The sequence below is a fragment of the Aspergillus neoniger genome (genome assembly GCF_003184625.1).
Source record: "Aspergillus neoniger CBS 115656 unplaced genomic scaffold BO87scaffold_33, whole genome shotgun sequence".
Taxonomy (NCBI): Eukaryota; Fungi; Ascomycota; class Eurotiomycetes; order Eurotiales; family Aspergillaceae; genus Aspergillus; species Aspergillus neoniger.
In genome coordinates this window covers 361,832-382,656 of record NW_020291161.1, presented here as the reverse complement: position 1 = coordinate 382,656, position 20,825 = coordinate 361,832, and the positions used below count along the sequence as shown (strand labels likewise).

The 20,825-nt window shown below is 50.3% G+C and overlaps 5 protein-coding genes across 5 annotated transcripts; 3 read left to right on the top strand and 2 right to left on the bottom strand.

Annotated features, from left to right (window-relative positions):
* The first annotated feature begins 3,152 nt into the window (after positions 1-3,152).
* Positions 3,153-7,775, top strand: BO87DRAFT_147374 (uncharacterized protein). Its single transcript, XM_025618151.1, has 6 exons — positions 3,153-4,768; positions 4,835-6,099; positions 6,155-6,280; positions 6,335-6,537; positions 6,594-6,889; positions 6,964-7,775. Exons 1-6 carry the CDS (start codon positions 3,280-3,282, stop codon positions 7,716-7,718), a joined length of 4,134 nt encoding a protein of 1,377 aa, XP_025476371.1. The 5' UTR covers positions 3,153-3,279; the 3' UTR covers positions 7,719-7,775.
* Positions 7,776-7,993: 218 nt separating this feature from the next.
* On the top strand, positions 7,994-10,105 carry trr1 (thioredoxin-disulfide reductase TRR1). Its single transcript, XM_025620725.1, has 3 exons — positions 7,994-8,499; positions 8,579-9,478; positions 9,540-10,105. The coding sequence occupies exons 1-3, from the start codon at positions 8,478-8,480 to the stop codon at positions 9,719-9,721; spliced, it is 1,104 nt and encodes a 367-aa protein (XP_025476370.1). The 5' UTR covers positions 7,994-8,477; the 3' UTR covers positions 9,722-10,105.
* Positions 10,106-10,270: 165 nt separating this feature from the next.
* On the bottom strand, positions 10,271-13,699 carry aof2 (putative lysine-specific histone demethylase Aof2; the record flags this gene model as incomplete). Its single annotated transcript, XM_025619733.1, has 1 exon — positions 10,271-13,699. The coding sequence occupies one exon, from the start codon at positions 13,697-13,699 to the stop codon at positions 10,271-10,273; it is 3,429 nt and encodes a 1,142-aa protein (XP_025476369.1).
* A 1,373-nt stretch (positions 13,700-15,072) lies between these two features.
* On the bottom strand, positions 15,073-16,432 carry BO87DRAFT_316531 (TVP38/TMEM64 family protein; the record flags this gene model as incomplete). The annotated part of the gene is made up of 3 exons (XM_025619736.1): positions 15,073-15,430; positions 15,493-15,912; positions 15,963-16,432. 3 exons carry the CDS (start codon positions 16,430-16,432, stop codon positions 15,073-15,075), a joined length of 1,248 nt encoding a protein of 415 aa, XP_025476368.1.
* Positions 16,433-17,879: 1,447 nt separating this feature from the next.
* Positions 17,880-20,758, top strand: BO87DRAFT_147227 (CCCH zinc finger and SMR domain protein). The gene is made up of 3 exons (XM_025618150.1): positions 17,880-19,173; positions 19,248-19,979; positions 20,033-20,758. The coding sequence occupies exons 1-3, from the start codon at positions 18,242-18,244 to the stop codon at positions 20,589-20,591; spliced, it is 2,223 nt and encodes a 740-aa protein (XP_025476367.1). The 5' UTR covers positions 17,880-18,241; the 3' UTR covers positions 20,592-20,758.
* The last annotated feature ends 67 nt before the right edge of the window (positions 20,759-20,825 follow it).

Below are 20,825 nucleotides of genomic sequence, written 5' to 3'. Positions count from 1 at the left end.
GCTTTCCTGTTTTGGACTAGCGCCTGGGCCAAAATCCCAACAAGTATTATAAATCTAATATAAAGACTTACTAGTAGTATTTCTAATTACTAGATTATTAAAATTTAAAATATATAAATTTTTATTATCTGAATCTGCTTTGTATAGGATAACATATTTAATAAATATTTTAATAATCTATTTTATAAATAATATTATTATAACTATTTTAGAGTTATTCTTTTCTTTATTAGCTCTTTTTTTAAAGAACTAGATATCTTTTATATAAAGAATCCATCCTACCAGACATGAGATTAAATCAATATATTAATACTTTAATAAACTATAATCTCTTAATCTATAATATATATAAATATTATTAATATACTTTAGCTTTATATTACATATCTTTATAACATGGTTTTCAGAAAGAATATCTTTTTCTGGATAGATAACTGTCTTCTACTATTCTTTAATAATATTAAATTTATTTAATAAATTTCTACTTTTATTTCTACTGATAACAGTAGTATTAATTTTACTTAATTTATATTTCTTACTTTCTTTAATAACGCTCCTGTAAAGCTCTTTAAATTATATTTTAATATAAGTCTTTTCTATATTTCCTAAGATTATATATTTCTATATTAATATCCAGATAAAGAAGTCTATCTATAATTCATATAATAATTTAAAACTTGCTAAATATAATAATAACAGGTATTCTAGCTCATTTACAAGATTATAGATATTATTAAAATTATTAATAAATTAATATATAGTAGAGTAATCAGAACATGTAATTCTTATTAATCTGATAATAATAATTTAATATTTTATTATATTATAATCTAGTATAATGCTTCTTATAACTTTATATATATTATTAATATAATTCTTTTCTTTTTTAGATTTTCTAAACTTTTTTTTTACTTTTTTTAACAGCTAGCCAGTCAGCCAGGACTGTATAATTTATAAATAATTATACTATTCTTTATAATTTTCATAATTCTTATTTAGTTTCAGAAGCTTTAAATTAATTAAATTCTTTAATTTAATATTCTTCAGCATCTGCTTTAATTTAAAATTCTAATTATAGAAATTAAAGCAGTTATATAATAAAAGAGGTAATTCTGACATAATTTTAACAGTAATCCTGAGTAATTAATCTACCTGTATAACTGTTTTCTTAATTTCTTTATTATATAATAAATCTTTAATATTAATATTGCTTCTTACTTGAAATACTATTTTAGCCAATTTTATGGCTGGTAGCCTGTAGAAAAAGTAATTTAGTATTATATAATATAATTTTAATATTACCAAGACCAGCATATTTCTGTTTACTATTATTACAGTGGCTGTAGATTCTCTGCCTTATTTAGTATTAATAATCCTGTTTAACAGTTCTGAATAGCTTCACGGTAGAAAGAGCCGGGCTCATAACCTATTAGAATATCTACTCATAGGAAGCAAAGAAAGGGCAGAAAGTTGTTTATATTATATTCCTATCTAAAGATTGCGCAGCGAGGGTAGAAGTAGGGGTTATTTAGTATGTAGGGGTCACGTGACTAAGGCTACTAGTATTACTGCTTCAACATTTCATGTCACAGCTTAAGACTATGTATGTGCCACCTACCCGCGTTTCGCAGTCCACGATGATTGGAGATTCTCTTCCGTTCTCATCAGCTGCTTCTGCATCTACAAAGGGACTTGCTACTTGCCAAACATAGGGTTCGATATATTACTCCTATATCGCCTTGTTGTCGACAAGAATATCAGCTCGTTTCCATTCTGGTGTTCTATGCCTCTTACTCGGTTCAACACTAACAAACATCGAAAAAAAAAATTACCCGTGTCACTGCAGACTAGTATATACTTAAACCTTAGTACAAGGGCTCTTACAAGGCGTGCTGATGATGTATGAGGTTGGAGTGCCAGAGCGTTCTGGATTACCCCACTCGGTAATACCGATATACTGGGTCATGTGACAGAGCAAGCCATGAACAACACAACGGAGACAACACTGGCATAACATTCTGAGAGTTCAGACAGCCAGATAATTGAGCTACATCTGTTAGTCACACATGTAGCCATTGAGGTTCAAATATTAGTGTTGCTCGAGCGTTGGATTTGGGCAATGAGCTCAGCCATCCAATGGTGGTGGTTCCAGTAAGGTGTTTCTTGCCAAGCCCGTGCAACACCCGCACAGCCATGATATGATGCAAGTGTCTAGGCTGCACAATATACTTCCCTCCTCCATTCCTTGCTTAACTCTCACCACGATGTTGGGTGACAGGTAGGTGTGACAGAGGAGATCCATTGTCAATAATTTTCTTCACGGCTGGCTAGACTGACAACACTGTCCAACATGTACACGAGGAATTTTGAGGTGGCAGACGGGGCGACGTTGGCGGCAGTAATTTGGCCATGACACCTGCCCAACGAAAACTCACAAATATCCTCACAATGACGATCCATAAGACAATAAATAGAACAAGATATAGCGCGAAGAAAAACGGCCGAGTCAGTGTGTACCTGGCAGAGCTCATGGGTGGACGCCCCGCAGAGAAAGAAAAAAACAGGCGAGTTAGAGAGAAGAGAAGAAGAGAGAGGGCTGGGCTTTTTTACCAGCCACCGGTTTAGATTGACATCTCCCCTCCGATCGATCAAATCCCCATCCCCATCGTATATTAGCATTACGCCTTTCGTTGGGCATTGTCCTCTGCCCCGTACTCCCATTTTTTTTTTTCTTCCTTCTCCTCTTCGTCCTCTCCCCCCTCTTCCTACATTCCTCATATTCCCATTCTTCCATTCTTTCACCTCCCTATTGTTTCGTCGGCCCCTTTGCTTAGCGGGTATCCCGATTGTTTACTCCACCGGCCGATCTGTAGTTATACTGCATAGTACTTATATTATCTCCGACTTATATACCCCGAAACGTGAGGAAAATTACCAGTACCAAGGCAGGGCTACTACTAGGCTTCCGCCACCTGCAGTGCATACTTTGCCAACACTGCCTTCAACTGCAATGCTATACTACTAATCGAGGCGTCACTCCGGTTTTTGATCAATTTGAATCAATTACAATCATATACTTCCATCGCCATCATTTCACGGGGTAATTGTTTCAAGTGGACCAGTTGAATGCGCCACAGTGACTACGTATCAACTGAGCCAACGAAGGACTAACACCGATCCGAAACACGCCTCCAATTCATTCGCTGGCTAGAGCCTCCTTGAACAAGCGGAGCTGCTAGTAACACATTTGCTGCGTTTGCTGCGAGTTACACCGCAAACATGGCTACAGATCGCTTCCCCGCCCCTCCCACGGAAGCTTCCACGTATCTGCAGCAGGCGCCCACCAATGGTATTTATACAGCTCCGTCGCACAAAAGACAGCCATCCCATGTTGTGAAGTCCGCTGCGCCGGATTACTACGAGGATAACGACTTTTACGCCAACCCCAACAATTCAAGGCCACCGCCGCCCTACCCAGCCAATTCTAGCAGGGTTCAAAGCCACCATAGGTCGCGTTCATATTCTACCAGAAGCAAAAGCTACAGGAGAGACGTGTATCCAGAAGACAACATGGAAGAAGGAGAAAATTTACCAACGCCGGACCGCCCAGTATGGTCTGAAAAGCGCTCGAAATCATCGGCCACGAGAGCTGACAAGCACGGCGCTGAGGCACAAAAGGCCTCTTTATCCTCAAATAGTCAGCCATCCCCAGTAAGTCGGTCGAGCACAGTCCGCTCTGCAACCGAACAGCGACGGGACTGGGCATCCGATCGCTCGCCGCTTCAAAAGCTCGAGACCACTTATACGGGTGCGAGCAAGGAAGAGAAGCGGGCACGGGCTTTAGAGGCTGAAATGAAACTGAGGGAACGGATGAAACGGCAGACTGAGAGTCGTGCGGCAGCAATGGCGCAGCCTTCTGACTCACTAGAGAGCGTTGATAAGAGAGCAGTCCCCGGACGAATGGCCGAGCCAAGACCAGCACAGGGAGCAAAGCGATCGCATCATCGGCATGCGGCTTCTGAAGGACACACTGGATACAGTCCCGAAGGGCCAGACTCTTCCGAAAGAGCCAGGCCGCCTCGCAGCCGAATGCCACCTTCACAAGACGCCGCAGAGCGCGCTTTTGACGAGATTCAGGACTTCAATGGGGTCCGGCCAGATGGGCCGATGGCACGAACCGGCAACGCTCCCAGGCGAACGGTATCTGTGAGCCACCCTCCGCAAGGACCACCGATGGGCCCGCGAGCAATGAATCAGGGCAAACAACGAGATGCACAACCGTATCCATCTATTTCTGCGGCTCCCGACTCGGCGTTTTCTGATCAGTCTAGAATGGCCGTCCCGGCCAGGAAGGCCGTTCCAATTCAGCCCAGCACCCGTGCGCCACCAGTTGCCAACCCGGCGGCTTATCAAGGACCGACTACCCAGCAGGGAGTGTTGAAGAATCCTACTGGAGCAGCACCTACCAAGGCTAGCGTAGACAGTGGACTGGATGTAAACAACCCAATAATGTCTTCTGCTCCAGCCGAGACAAATCTGCCGTCTAAGCCCAAGGTCTCGTTTAACGTGCCCCCGCCAACACCTCCCCCTCTCTCTGAATGGAGGACTGCAGCTATAGCTAGGCTGGGAGCCTCTGATTTCGACTTCCAACGTTTTGATGCCGATCGGAGTAAGGCCTGGTGGGAAACTGGTGAAAGCAGCAACCGCAGACTCAGTCGGGCCCTACCCAACAGCTTTGCCCAGAAGCCGTCTGCTCAGAAGCCAACAAGTAAGCAGCAAGAAACTAGATCATCAATTCAAAGCTATCTGATTGCTGACCACGCATTCTATACAGGTAACAAGCGCTTTCAGCCATCAATCTTCTTACAAAGCGGACCTCTGCTCCGCTACGCCGGCTTGAAGCGGGTCCGAATTGATGGTCCCAATGGGCCATTTAACAAGGAGACCTGGAGAGGCAGTGTCCTAATCGTCACACAAGACTCACTCTCCTCCTATGAGCCGCGTCCAACGTTGAGGGTGTTTGCTCAGCCCATGGACCTTCTTGCTCCCCCGCCTGTCCAGGTAGGAGGGGAAACTTCTCAACTGGCACCCGAGTACGTTGACCCAACCGCAGGATTGATGAAGTTGGGCCGGGACGGTAGACCTCTGTATGTCAAGCCTGTAGAGCATACTGCGGAAGGAGAAGATCTGTCATTTGTTGAAAATGACGATGGAATTTTTGAATTGTCCCCAAGTATTATGGACTACAGCAGTGAGGGTGTCAAGCAGCCGGTCCCGGCCAATCGCATCCACTCCATGGACGGAGAGACTGCTGGAAGCTACAAAGAAATCACAGGCGCTCGTCTCTATGCTGATCCCGGACGGGACGTCACGTTCTGGAAATTCAACATTGAGATTGAGTTGGGCCCGACTCAGCAGCGGGTCGCGTACCGTCTGAATCATGGACCGGCTCTAGGCTTTTGGGTGCCAGCCAGGGGACAGTCAATGAACATCATGTTCCATACCGGCAATGGATTCAGCCCCGCGGTGGACTCTAACAAGCTCAGCGGCCCAGACCCTCTCTGGCGAGATGTCTTGAATGAGCACCAGACTCGTCCTTTCCACGTCATGATTGGTGGTGGCGATCAGATTTTCAATGACAAGGTCATTGCGGAAACCGCCCACTTCCAGGAATGGGTCAAGATCAAGAACCTGAATGAGAAATACGAGGCGCCCTTTACTGCAGAGTTCAAGGCAGAACTGGAAGACTTCTACCTGGAAAATTATGCCTCTTGGTTCTCGCAAGGATTGTTCTCTCTCGCCAACTCCCAGATCCCTATGGTCAATATGTGGAATGACCACGAGATCATCGAGGGATTCGGCTCCTACCCTGAGGAATTCATGAACTCGCCCGTCATTTCGGGACTAGGAAATATTGCATTCAAGTACTACTTGCTTTTCCAGCATCACAGTGTCCCGGAAGAAACTGAAACTGAGGAGCCTAGCTGGCTGCTTGGTGCCAAGCCAGGACCTTATATCAACCAACGCAGTCGGCATCTGTTCATGTCGCTGGGTGACGGAGTAGCTTTCCTCGGTTTGGATTGCCGAACAGAACGAATGGTAAGTATTTAATGGCGCGTTAGGTACTACTTTGATGCTAACAGCGAACCGCCAGACCGACGAGATTATTTCGGAAGAAACTGGCGAATTGATCTGGGATAGATGCCACCAGGAGATAGTTCGAGGCGAAACCCGACACTTGATTGTGTCCCTGGGCATCCCCCTGGCGTATCCACGAGTGGTATGTCACTGACTCCTGTCTAATCTCCCTCGCGCTATGCTAATGTCTTCGCAGGCCATGGTCAAGAATATCCTCAACAGCCGGAAATCGCTTGGAAAAGCAGGGCTTTTCGGCGGTTTCGTGAACAAGAATGGCGCCAAAGTCGAGATCTTCGATGATCACTGGACTTCTAAGCGGCACAAGGCTGAGCGGACATATCTGATCGAGGACCTTCAGGATCTTGCGGCAGAGAAATCCGTCCGGGTGACCATTTTAAGGTAAGAGCTAGTCTGCCCCTGCAGTGCAGGATATAACTAACCAAGACTGTTTCCAGCGGCGACGTGCATCTGGCGGCGATCGGCCAGTTTTACTCCAATCCCAAGTTGGACGTGCCCAAAGACCGAGACTATCGATACATGCCAAACGTCATATCTTCAGCAATCGCTGACATGCCCGAGACGGAAATGATATCCGACATGCTCAACAAGCGCAACCGCGTGCATCATATGGACACCAACACGGACGAAGATATGGTTCCCATCTTTACCCATGATGTGAATAACAAGCCCCGGAACAACAAACGGTTGCTCCCACGCCGAAATTGGTGTTCTATTCGGGAGTACAAGCCTGGTAAGTTGACCCACTTTTACTATTGCGTCTTTAATCAAGACTGTGTGAAGCTTCGGTGTCTGACCGATTGATAGGCACCACGCCACCCGGAACGCCGCCCGATGCCCCAGCTGAGGAAGAACCCCGACCCGCCAAGCTCAAGAGAACATTGTCTCTCACTCGCGGGGAGAAGCCTCCCCGGACCGGGCTCCTGCGACGACTCTCCCTTCGGGGCCCGCCTCCCACCAATGATTTCAATCTGGGAGAGGCACCACCTGCGCGTCGGATGAGCATGGACGGGGCTTTCCCGACCGCAGACACAGATGATGCAGGTGGACCCAAGCCCGGCCCGTTCCTGCGACGACCCACCAACCTCAGTCAGAAGTCCAAACGGGGTGATGATGGGCTCGGGGCGTTGATCAATCTGGAAGGTGGCCTGGCTATCACGCTTAATCTCGAGCTAAACCCCAAGGATCCGGCAGGGATCACGACGCCATACAAGTTGCTCGTGCCAATTCTACGCTACGAAGACATGGAGTACGATCCGCCTGCGGCATCAGTGTCTAAAGGGTGGAAGAAATGGCTGGGAGTGCGACGCAAGAAGGCCGACAAAGCGCCGGTGGAAGATACCGACGTCGAGCAGGGCATGACGGATGAGGAAGACGAGGACGATGGGTTTGATGACGAAGATGATGTGCGAGCGAGGTTCGAGATTGCTCAAGGAGGCGTGTTGCCGCCGGAGACACTGGTGCCTGTGAGTCCGGATGCGGGAGAGATGGGAATGGGAGGAGAAGAAGAAGAGAATAAGGAGGTGCCTAAACGGAAAAAGTGGTTTGGACGATCCAAATAGAAGGGAGAGAGGTTCGAGATGCTTTCTGATGAGTGATATGATTCCACGAGTGACGACTGAATAATGTATTCTTTATTTATTCTTGTTCATATGACAATCATGTGATGTGATGCTATAATAGTCCCGACCCTTTCCATTGATAACCAACTGACATAATCGGGTCTCGCCCAGCCCGGTTGGTAAGCAGGCGGTGCACGTGACCGGGTCTCGCCGCGGATGATTTGTGAGCCAGTCGTTCTTGCCCTCTCTTGGTCTTCATCCACCCTTTCCTGACTTGTTGAGTCTGTTTTCTGGTTCCTTCGACCTTATCAATCAGTTCCAAAGGTGCGTCTCAATAATCACACCAACACCCACCTCTCTCTCTCTCTTTTCTCTTGCCCCACTCCCTTGCAATTCTGCGCTTTCCCCTTAGCTAATCCGTGCCGGCCAGCCCTTTTCCCCACCCCTCTTCGCCTCTCCGTTCTGTCTGTCTGCCCAGAGATAATTCATTTAACCCCCCTCTTCGCTCTTCCGCTTTCTCTCTCTTTCCTCCCCCTCCTCTTCTACTCATACTAAAAAAGCCAATCGCTTCCCCCCTTCAACACCGCCAATCTGTTTTCCTCCGCCTTTCGTCGTTTTCCCTTCTCCACCCTTCGTTCCTCTCTTGGATTGACTGCCGCCGCCGCGTCGTCCTTGCAACAAAACTCCTCGCCTTCGGCCTCCGTCCTATCCAATAACCTCAAGGCGCCCCTGCGCGTCAATTCCACTTCATCCTCCAGAATGGTGCACACCAACGTCGTTAGTAAGTGGATCCCCATTCTTCCTGGGAAATATATGGCAGCCAAGAAAGAACGATGTAAGAATCTAACCGAGTTACACAGTCATCGGCTCCGGCCCCGCCGCCCACACTGCGGCCATCTACCTCTCCCGCGCCGAACTCAAGCCCGTCCTCTATGAGGGTATGCTGGCTAACGGCACCGCCGCCGGCGGTCAGCTTACCACCACCACCGACATCGAGAACTTCCCCGGTTTCCCGGACGGCATTGGCGGTGGAGAGCTGATGGAGAACATGCGCAAGCAGTCCGTTCGCTTCGGTACGGAGGTTATCACCGAGACCATCACCAAGGTCGACTTCTCTCAGAGACCCTTCAAGCTGTGGACAGAATGGAGCGACGGTCCCACTGACGAGCCTGCTCACACTGCTGACGCCGTCATCATCGCCACTGGCGCCAACGCTCGTCGCCTCAACCTCCCCGGTGAGGAGAAGTACTGGCAGAACGGTATCAGCGCCTGCGCCGTCTGCGACGGTGCTGTGCCCATATTCCGCAACAAGCCCCTCTTCGTTATCGGTGGTGGTGACTCCGCCGCCGAGGAGGCTATGTTCCTGGCCAAGTACGGCAGCAGCGTCACTGTCCTTGTCCGTAAGGACAAGCTCCGTGCTAGCAAGGCTATGGCCAACCGTCTTCTGTCCCACCCCAAGGTCACCGTCCGCTTCAACTCCGTCGCCACCCAGGTGCTCGGTGAGGAGAAGCCCAACGGCCTGATGACCCACCTCAAGGTCAAGAACGTCGTCTCCGGCGAGGAGGAGGTTGTTGACGCCAACGGTCTCTTCTACGCTGTCGGTCACGACCCCGCCACCTCCCTGGTCAAGGGCCAGATCAAGCTCGACGAGGACGGATACATCGTCACCCAGCCCGGCACCAGCTACACCAGCGTTGAAGGTGTCTTCGCTTGCGGTGACGTCCAGGACAAGCGCTACCGCCAGGCTATCACTAGTGCCGGTAAGCTTCCCCTCAACCCCCGCATATATGCTAATTGCAACCCACTAACGTTAACTCTCAGGATCCGGCTGCATTGCCGCTCTCGAGGCCGAGAAGTACATCGCCGAGCGCGAGTCCGGCGAGGAGCCCGCCACCTCCACCGAGAAGGCCGCCGTCAAGCCTGCCACCCAGGAGGTCAACGGTGAAGTCAAGCAGGACGGTCAGGGCGCCGCCGCCGAGTACAAGTCCAACCCTCTGCTTTAAGCGATTCATTTCCCTCCCACATCATCGCCATCCCCTATACCTCCCAGTCCTCTTTTCCATATATATTTATTCCCCTCTCTATTATCTATCTAGACCTGGAGTTTTCATTTAGACCGACCTAGACGGATCTGTCATTGTTATGCTCTAGCCAAGGTGGGGCCATGGCTTGTTTTTCTGTGTGTTTGCATTTTCATTTATCCTGTTACCGTGACGGCTGCTTTATATATTAGACTCCAGCGATTCTGTTGTTTTATTTGTTCTGTGATACACGGGATTGTTCTTTTTCAAAGATGGGGTTTTTTCGATGATTCGATCGGTCATCATCCTCGTCGACGATCTGATCTCATGAATGTGAATGTGAATACAAAATAGAGTAGAAAGACGTTATAGAGTAATTTTTCTTTTTACACATATTTTTTTCTCGTTTCTGGTCTAAAAGGGTCATTGTTTCTTTAGTAGAGTCATAATCATACAAAGGATGCAGTTGGATGGGTGTAAACTGTATTGGGTAGGTAGGAGATTGCAGAAGGGTAGTAGGGATGAAAGGGTTTATCGAGCACTATCTCCCAAAGTGCCATTTGTAGTCGCTGTAGCTGGCGCCTCTGGCTGACTAGGCAGCATAACAGATCCGGCAGCAGCAGCAGCCCCGTTAATACTAGCAACAGCAGCATTGGCATCATGCGAGATCAGCGAAGGGCCAGCCTGGTTAGCACTCGCAGACTGATGGGAAGACTCCGAAGCAATGGTTGTACTTGGTTGCTGCGACGACGCAGGCTGTCTCCAGTTTGCAAATGGATTCGCAGCACACCACCGATCCTTGACCTCGTACGACTTCTTCTCCCATTCCGCATTGTCGCGACGCCAGGTATCCCAGATCTTGGCATTGGCCTGTCGATTGACCTCTATCTGCTCCAAGTAGGGTCGTTTCACCTCCTCGCTGGCCTGGCGCCACATGAGGCCTAGCGCTTGACGGATCTCGTCGCGCGCGGCCTTGGCGTTGGGATCGTTGGTTGCGGCTCGGCGGGCTTCGTCACACTGCGTGCGACACTTGCCCCAGTAGTCTTTCTGGTACAGAAGGAACGGGTTAAGCGCGGTGCGTGCTGGTCGTGGGGGTGGCGCACCCAGTTCCTCGTAGATGGCGGCCCACATGGCTTTGTCATACGCTTCCCGATGGAGTGCCTCAGGTGTTGCATTGTTCGCCGTTGCATCAGTGGGGTCGAGCGATGGTCTCTTGCTGTTTGTTGAGGGAGGTTCTTTTCGCTTCTGACCTGTCGTCGCTACGGGTATGCCAAGGCCGACAGCTTTGCCTTTCTCCGGAACAAGCGGTTTGGGCACGTCAATGGGGCCCAGAATGGACTCAATAACCTCAGATGCAGCCCGCAGTCCGGATAGGTATGCCCCATGGACCGTAGCAGGGTGAGTGCCGCAGGTGGCTTCTCCGGCAAAATGCAGGTTGCCAATTGGCTTGGCCATGAGGTCATAATCGCCTGGAAGTGCTTGCGCTGCTACATACGAGTAGCTCCCTCTAGTAAACTTGTCCGTACCCCAGCGAGTTATGATGGTCTCCAAGGGGTCTGGAACAGCCACATGCTTGAAGACATTACGCAGCTGACTGGTCACTTCGGCGATGATTACCGAATCTGCTGTATTCTCGGCTTGATGCGCGGCGTCACCAGCCATGAGAGCAATAAGGACCGGGAGACCAGTGGTCTTTATGCAGTTCCAGAATAGGTAGAACCGGCCACGATTTGCAGCATAGTCCTCCTGCATCATACTGTTTCGGTTGCTAGGTTCACGCAGAAGCCCAAACATATCACGCTCCGTGTCCCAGAAAGGCTGATCAAAGACTAAGATCACTTTGTTCATAATCCCGAAGCCAAGTCGGTCAATCGCACCAACTTTCCAATCCGGGAGCGGAGGAGAGAACTGTATCGAGCGTTGTTTCAGGACACCCAGAGATCCCGTAAAGACAACCTTATCCGCAACGAGAGACTCACCATCCTCGCAATGAACCACCGTCTTCTGCTTGCCTAGTTCTGTATGGCCATAGGATATTCTGCTGACAATTTTGTTGGTACGGACATCAAGTTTTGCAGGCAGCGAGAAGAGCCCGTACGGCAGTTGCTGATATCCACCGATCACTTGTGAGTGCTCTCCCTCAAATTCGTTGCCCATATCCTGATCCCACCCGGAAAGACTGAGCTTGCCAATGTTCGCCGCATTTGCGTACTCCAAATTAGCCATATGCCAATTTAATAGTCGCATGTCTTTCGGGGTCAATGGGAGCATGCGCTGGTACTGTCGCACACCATCATCCATCACGGCGCCTAATGTCGGGAACGGGGAGGCTTTAGCCACATTGTCCAAATTGATGGTCTGGTTCACTGCAACCCCATTGTTTAAACTCCAGCCCATCGTTTGACAGGCAAGGCGAGCTGGGTTTTCCTCGCTGTTGTCAGATTTGGCCAATGAGGCCCCGGCTGGTTTAATGTCGGCGGTTTTGTGGCCAACACCTCGCCGGACGCGCTTGGCAGGAAACAGAAGCCCGATGGTCCCAGCAGCCCTGGCTTCTTCGTATTGTCTTATTGTAAGGCCGTCGCTAGTGGACACATCACGTCCGGAATCGATAAGATCCCGGTCACCTTCTGCTGTTGGCACTATCACGGACTTATGGCGATAATTCCCGGACCGGTCCAGTATATCATTGTAGAGCATCTCGTCTGTTGCGTCCCGCGCTTCATCCACCGCTGAGCCATCTATATCGTAGATTGTAGATATGTCGCGCAATAGATGGTAGGGAAGAGCCAGCTGGCCCCGAATAATCTGGTCCAAAGGATTTCCATGGTCAAAGCCGACAATAATCTGAGCGCCCATTTCAGCCTTGGGAACTAATCCTGGAGCTAAGGTAGAGGACTGAAGGCTTCGCAAAGGATGTGAGTAGATACGACCCCCGATCCTGCGTCTTCCTTCCAGTACTATCACACGGGGCGATGTGAGCGGGTCATGATAATGGTTGAAGAGGCCTTCCAAGTGGCGTGCACACCCCAGACCGGCCATTCCAGCCCCGATGACAACAATAACAGGCCCATCCCGCCGCCGACCCTTCTTTGGGGGTGCCGGAGAGACTGGTATCTCTATGCAGCCAAAATTTATGTATCCATTGCGCACGAGAAACTCGTAGGCAAACGATGCAAGGTTCATCCAGCGATAATCCTTTGCACAACCCATGGCTTCCTCCTTCGAAACACTCAGCATAGGATTACGCGTCCACAAACGCAGAATGCCGTTTCGAATGTTTGAGTAGACAGTGACATGGAGATGACACATGTGATCTTGGAGGAGTTCTTGTTCCTTCTTGTGAAGCGCGTATGGATTTAGTCGGGACGCATACGCCGCTGCCACACACTGTTGAGCGTAGACTGCAGCGGGCATCCTGGGAGGTATCGAGGAGCGTGGCCGGTACCTCGCCTGTATGGATCCATTGTCGACACCTTTGTTGTAGGTCGACGAAGATGTTGACGAAGACATAATATTGATGGTCCTAGCTGGAGATGTTGACGTCTTCTGAGTGGTCTTGGGGGATAAGGTCTGCGTCTTCTCCAAATGATTGGAAGTTGCTGGGTTCGTACTAGGAATATAAGACTGTGGTGTTTGGTCTGCTGCCTGAGCGCGATCCTGCAACCCCCGGAGAACGCCATTGATTTCACGGAAATTTCCCCTTAGGCCTCCATTAGGAGTGGGGTTAGAAGGTATAAGTCCATTTCCACTTGGAAGACCCCTCGGATATATGCCCTCAGGCTGCTTTGCAGGAAATTGAGAGGGACTTGTTGCAGCGAAGGCTTGGCGCGGTGCCAGCAAAGGGAAAGAGCTTCTGCCAGCGGTATCAAAATTGGTGGGCACATGATATTGGTCCAAATGATTGCATTCATAGGCATGGCCATCTGGACCTCGAGTCCCCACAGCTGCGGCAGATTTCATAGTTGCTGGTAAGCGAGCAGAAGTGGGATTTCGACAAGTGCCACACACTCTCAGAATGTAGGTATATGCTTGTAAGGCTTCTGGAACTGATAGCAGAGAGCTCACGAAACCAACTACTACGCTGCAAACACGGCGACTGACTGATTGACTCTGTGGATACCCATTTCGTGAGGTGATGTGGAATGTTAATGCTTAGCTTATTCATCCATGGCGAGCTCCATCACGATCAGTCCCTTGGATGGGTGAAGAGAAGGCCTGGACCAGGGATGTGAAATGTATCTTATCTTTTCAAATCAAGTCAGCGGACCACTCGATATCATGTATGATTTGCGGGTGAATGCTGGGGTAAGTCCAAGACAAGTATGATGAAACTGACACAGGCAATGACCAGTTGACATATATGCCGGAGTGGAGTTAGTGGCTAACAGGACATCAGGTCCTTCGCCTGCGAATCCATCACGTTGGTTGGCTTGTTTCTGGCACCGGCGCAAACCCTACTAGTAGTAGGACGAGGAAACCGCAGGGGTATCTGAGTGGTACGGAGAGTAGTAGCGACCGACTTACCGGTAAAAAGAGAACACCGCCGCCTGAGGGGTGGATATGGAGACAACGAATCAAGGGGGGGAAGAGCCACGGTGCAGAGGCAGAAGGGACTCGGAGTCAGTCCAAAGTAGACGGATGATCTCGCATTGAGGCTGTCGGAGTCGAAAAGGGAAGGAAAGTCGGCGGGAAATTCGGCCGGAACCCCGCGTAATTTTCAGTCCGGCCAGCCAATACTTTCGATACTTTCATTACATTCCTGCTGGCCGTCTTCGTGTGCCATCGTCAGCCTGAAGACTCCTCGTCCATTTGCCCCTTTCTTGCTCCTCCTAGTCTTCCTTTAGGTCCGTCTGATCTCGCTAAGAGGACCTCAGCGAGTTGCTGCTTTGCGATCTGACCCTTTGCCCCCAGCTTTGTTCGCGCTCCCGGATCCTCCCGCGTCGCAAGCGTCAAGGTGGACCTCCCACTGCTTGGAACGTTGCACTCGTCACCACCGTGCGAATCTTCCAATCCCACGCCCGGTGGCATAGAGAGCGAGGTCTCCAGCAGTACCCAAGGATCGCCTTACTGATCAGTCAACCTACCTGCAGAAATTCTAAAGCTACTCTGTACAAGTACTAACACAACTTGGTGTTCAACAGTCGAGGCATAGCCAGAAGCCGGGCTTCTTATGGGCCCCTCGCCTAATTATAATATGTACGAAACCCCCAAAGGGAACTTATAAACCGTCATGTCCATCCGGAAAAGTGTGCTGTCATCACTCGTAACCGCAGATATCTATCACGTAGCCACCAACGCCCTCGCTATTGACTGTTCCGGGTCAACCATGAGCCCTAGGGTTTCAGCACGTGTGTATGCAGGGTATACATCTCCTCATGGGCCCCATCACCATCTTTGAAGATATCTGAATCGTTGTCGGTAAATTCATCGCGATAAGGGGAGGCTTGTGTGCGCTGGGGGGAGGTCTCACTGCCACTCTCATCGTCAATCGCCAGGTCGACATGGTCGTCGTCGAGGTCGCCGAATCCGATGCGTTCTTCTTCATCACGCGCAAGAAGAGCGGCCGCGCTGTTTACTTCCGGATCCTCGGAAAACGCGCCATGGGGACGATGGGCAGCATGGTCAGTTTGCAGCGAGCGTCGGATGTCCTCCCTTTCTTTCGCTTCCAGCTCTTTGGCCCGGGCCAATGTTCTTATCCAAGTGCGTTAGTCTCAAAAGCTTGGGTCAATGCAGGGAGGCACCTTGAGTCTTACCTTCTATATATATACAACCCCGTGAAGATACCAATGCAAATAGAGACAATAATGCTGCAAATATTGACAGCCTTGGAGCCTGCGCTCATCTCTTCATTGTTCTCCGACAAGACGCGCAACCGGTTACCGATGAAGGCTGGAACCAGCAGCTTCGGCGAAATGAGTGCCGTGGCAAGCCCATACGTCAACGGTTGAACCGTGGGGAAGGTTGAGACTGCCCCGTTGCATACCGAGTAGGGCAGCGGGCAGAGGCGGATCATGCACAGCAATTTCAAGCCGTCATACTTTAGCGTCAGCGACAACGCTGCGAATCTCTTGTCGCGTTCCATCAACCGGTGGACGAATTTGGATAGAATTGTCCGAGACACAATGAAAGAACAAGTCGACCCAAGCACAGTCGCGGAAGCATAAAGAAGCCATCTATGGGCGGTGTTAGCACTCTTGCGCATCAATGAAAATCCTCAACTCACCCTTTCCATATCCCAAAGATGTAGCCCGCCATAGTCCCAAATGTGGACCATCCAACCAACGGCGGAAAGGAGACAAAGAAAACACACAACCACAGAACCCCGTAGGCTAGAGGAGAATGCTCCCATTGTGCCGCCACGGGTTGCAGCCAAATGAAGACCTTCCCAGTGAAGACAAGAAACCCTATTCCAAGGATATTGGCCAATAAGAACGCAGACACTGCCCCTACCCTTTGCCAGAAGTTCATCTTGCGCCACGATTCCAGGAGCTGGTGATATGTCTTGGTTGCTCGGTCTATAATCTGATCTCGGAGGGTAGCGGATCGTCCGCCGGAGATACTAGCTGAATTCCGCCTCCCCGGTGCTCTTCGGCTCCATGGCGGATAGGCCTCATCCTCCGACGGAGACAGAGGTTCTGGGGATGAGGTCGAGACGGACAGTGCCCGGGCGGTGGATGAGTAATCCGCAGGCATCTTTCCAAAGGGGAGTTTGAAATCGTGGTCGAGCGTATGAACCTAACTTGATATTCAATATGCGGAGTCAAGCTCGGCTCGATGTCGAGATTGGGTGAGGCGGATGAACGCCTGTGCAGAGAAATGGGCTGACGGGCGCAGACCAGTACGCGACTTGGAGTTCGGCAATGTTGAATGCAACGCTGTAGATGTTCAATGGTCGTTCAAATTGGCGATGCGCAGTTAACAGCAAGTAGGGCGTAGCTAAGCCCTCGTGTAGGGACGAAGCATGAGTGGATGGCGAGAGAGATAGTTAGAGAGTGAGGGAGTGGGAAGAGGAAGGGTCCACGACGTCCGGTCTAGTTAGGCGATGATGAAATGGGAGCTGTCCGATAATTGGTCAATGAGCTTCTGTTAGTTGCAGCACAGAGGAATGGTCTCGGGTGGTGGCAGTGGGAGGTGGAACACAAGATCGGATTAGAATAGCATTTGGTATTAGAGATCGAGAGATGGATGCGATAGAATGACCGTGATATCAATCAGCTCATCCAGTCTTACCTCGTGAGAGTCAGTCCGTCTGCATTTCTCTTGAAGGTGGAGTTTAGTGTCTGCCTGAAGGCGGAAATCGGGGAAGATCTTAGTCAGGATCGCTGCTGACTGTTCCACTTTGCCTGTCTCATACGCCTCGATACGGGGGTTTAGATTACGGTTGGTATTATTGTTTGCCCTCATTCGATCGCATCTTAGTAGTTAGTAGAGTTGTAGTTATATGAATAACGAACTGCATTGGTGATGTCCCTGACTGTGGGGGTCACGAATTAATCTACTATCACTTGAGTAGGTAGAGTTGGATTGACACTATGGCGACTCCATCGTCTCCATCTCGATCCTGACCAGCAAGTCTTCTTTCTGCTTAGTCCGGCAGATCGACCAGGAAGCCCAATTCTTAGTGAGGAATTGGCTGCCAGTCTAGATTTCCTCCCCCAAAAAAGGGGGGGGGAAACTTGGACGGTGACAGCACTGCCGTTTCTTTGGTTGGGAGTCAAATCGCGTCCCGGAAGCTTCAGCTTTGGTTGATGGCCTGTCAATAATAAAGAAAAAAACATTAACGACAAATAAAAATAACAAGAGTACCTCTTTAGGTGTGTTGGTTGGAAGAGAGATTTATCGGGAGATACCGCGTAGTAATCGTTTGAGGGGGGAAATAAACCATCAATCAATCAATACCAAATCCCTCCGCTCTCTCCGACTTTCTTGCTTGCTGCCCTCTTTCCTGCTTCTCTCCCCTTCCTTCTTTCTACTTGCTGGCTTTACCCCTCTCACTCCTCCTCCTCCTCCTTCTATTCTCTCTCTCTCTCTCCTTCTTCTCTCTTCTGTGTGTCTTGCGCGTCCTCCCTCTTTGGACTTCCTTTTACCATCTCTCCATCCCGTCTCCTCTTCTTATCTTCTCTCTCCCTTCCTTCGTTTTCCCGGATCCACTCTCTTCTCCCCCCTCCCCGTCATCATCGATCATTGCACGACGGCTGATGCGATGTAATCACCCGTGGACTTCCAGCTTGTCCCCTGTCGCCTGTCAACCTTGCTAACATCCCTCTTTTTTTCCATCAAGCTTTTATATTCGTTTCATGAATTCCAGCTGTCCTGGGAACAAATCATGGACGTGGATCATCGAATCTGACCTGTCTTCTGTTGTCTCCTTGATCTGATTTGATTACTGTTCCCAATCTCCAAACGCCGATTACCCCACATCTTCCTGCACACACTGTGTGCATCCTCCGTCGCCCTCCTACTTCTGCCTTCCTTCGTTCACAACACCCCTGACGTTCCAGCATGATTCAAGAAGACCTCCTCGAGGATTGTCTTCGCATCCTCCAGGATCAAGCTCTGGACGAAGAAGAGCAGGTCGAGAAAATAGAGGATTTCGTACGCGAAAAGACCTCCTTATCAGGTCCGTCTCTAGAAAATGCCGTCCTCGACATCCTCTGGCGCCATCGCAATCGCACCTTACCAGACTCCTCCCCTCCGCCGCCCCGTCACACGGTGATTCGCCGCTCGTCTCCTGCCCCTTGGCAGATGGCGCGTTCTGCGACCCCATTATCTCCTCACTCGAACCTAGGCACGAGCCCCGGAAGTACCTCCTGGCTCCAGAGCTCCCGAGGCGCCTTATCCCGGCCACCCCTGTCCTCCACCGTATCGCCTTTCACTTCTCCGCGCCCGTCGCCTCGACTAGCTCTTGCGCAACCCATCCCTCACTCCCCGAACCTGAACGCATACGAATTCTCCGATCAGAGCCAAGTGTCCGAATTCTACGGTGACCTGGGTAGCGATAGCAATGTGGACTGGCTGGTTGCCGATGACGCTAATAGCGTCACCTCTTCCATTGGGACCCCCAGCATCACAGGAGGGCTGAGCGCCACGGCGCCCGAGTTTGTGCCCGATATGAGCCCGCATGATATCTTACGCACTGTCTTGGGAGACAAGCGATCGAACGATGAAATTGAGGCGGCTCTGGAAGCCAACAGCTACGACTTGGGCGCGACAATCGCGTCGCTATCGCAACCCGGTGACGGTGACCCCATCTTGCAGCACGCAGAGGATGGCCACGTTGTGGTCGGAAAGTCCATGTCAATGGAGCCACCCAAGATCGCTACACCTCCGAGCAACAGTCGCAGCCCAGTGGTCTGCAAGTACTGGCTGTCTACCGGCCAATGTCTCCGTGCCGATTGCCGTTTTAGTCATGATCTAACTAACCACCTCTGCAAGTGAGTATACTTCCGAGCCTCTCAATGTATTGATTTTGCAAGAGTAGGACACTAATAGCAGCGCGTTCGTACAGGTATTGGGTTATGGGGAACTGCTTAGCAGGTGACGGCTGTCCATTTTCGCATGACCCTTCAGCTCTCGTTGCGAATCTCAGTGTGGCAGACGGTACTTCCGGCACAGGATCGCCTGGCACGTCATTCCACATAGAAAGTACCTCAGAGGCCTTCCCTCCTCTGCAGTCTACTGCCGGGATGGGAGACCAATGGGCTGGCCAGTATCTTGGCAAGTATCCTGGTCACTTGTCCGCGTTTCCTGGCAGCAAATACGTGCCCCAGGCCATGCAATTTGCTGTTGGCAAGCGGAATGGAAGCATGACCAACCTGTCCCGCCCCCATTCCCGACCAGGGAGTCGGCATCAGCATCGTGAGCTGAACCCAACTGCCCCATCGGTCGATGATCCAGACGCATTCCCCACCCTTGCTGCTGTCAGTGCCAAAAACACCGGCAAGAAGCATCATGGGAAGCGCGGAAATCGCGACAATAATTCAAGCAGAGAAAACATGCCTACATCTTTAGCGGACGTGGTTCGCATGTCCCCATCTCCGGCACCAGGGAAGGGGAAGACTTCGTCTAAAAACAATCGGGATGGGGCTAAAGGTCGTGAGCATAGCGCAGCCGCCCAGGCAATCCCACCGCCGCAGAATATTCCCTGGTTGGAAACTGGTTCCCGAGCGAACCAGCAATATATCAAATACCGGACGGAGGCTATCCGCCATGGTACTGTACGGAACAAATTCCTTCAGAGGTGAGTTGATACTCTTTCAAAGTCAGAAGGCTTGGAGCTGATTGTCCGGATAGTGCTGCTCAAGCGTGGAACCGCAATGACGCAAGAGCCGCAAAAGCTCTGTCTCTGCGGGGACAGGCTGAAAACGAAGCCATGCGCAAGTGTCATCGGGAAGCAGCACGGCAACTATACGAAGAACGTAACAAACATCTCTTAGACGCTGGTCTGGATGATGCAGCGGAGGAACTCTATGTTGATTTGCATGGCTTGCATCCCGAGGAGGCCATTGAATACCTGGAGAAGATCCTTCTCAAACATGCCCGCGAAGGCCGGCGAGTAGTCTACGCCATCACGGGCACGGGCCATCATTCAAAGAACGGCAAGGACAAGATCGGCAAGGCCGTCAAGGCATGGCTGAATGAATGGAAGTACCTGTTCCGCGAGTTCAGTGTCCCCGGCGAGCGGGGCGGATATGTTGGAGGCATCCTGGGGATTGACCCCACCAGCTACGATAAATCATTAGCCAAGAGTTTGGAAGACGATGCCAACGGCAAGGCGGATGCGGACCAGCGCGTCCTGACCATGGGCAAGATCCAGCTGTTGAAGCGCGAAGACCTGGAGTCAAAGCAATAATACACAGCAAAATTTCCTCAAACCCTCAAGGGAACCCTTTCTTGATTCCTGATCCTCAAAGTCAACGTCGCACTCCAGTTCAACCTCGTACACGCTTTGGAGAATACCAGGGTTTATGAGAATCCTTGTAGGGAAGCCAATACCACGGAGTGTAAGAGGTGATCATTAGACTATCTACTCAAACTTTTTCTTGATCTCATTTCGGTTCTACCTCCCCCCTCATCCAACGAGTAC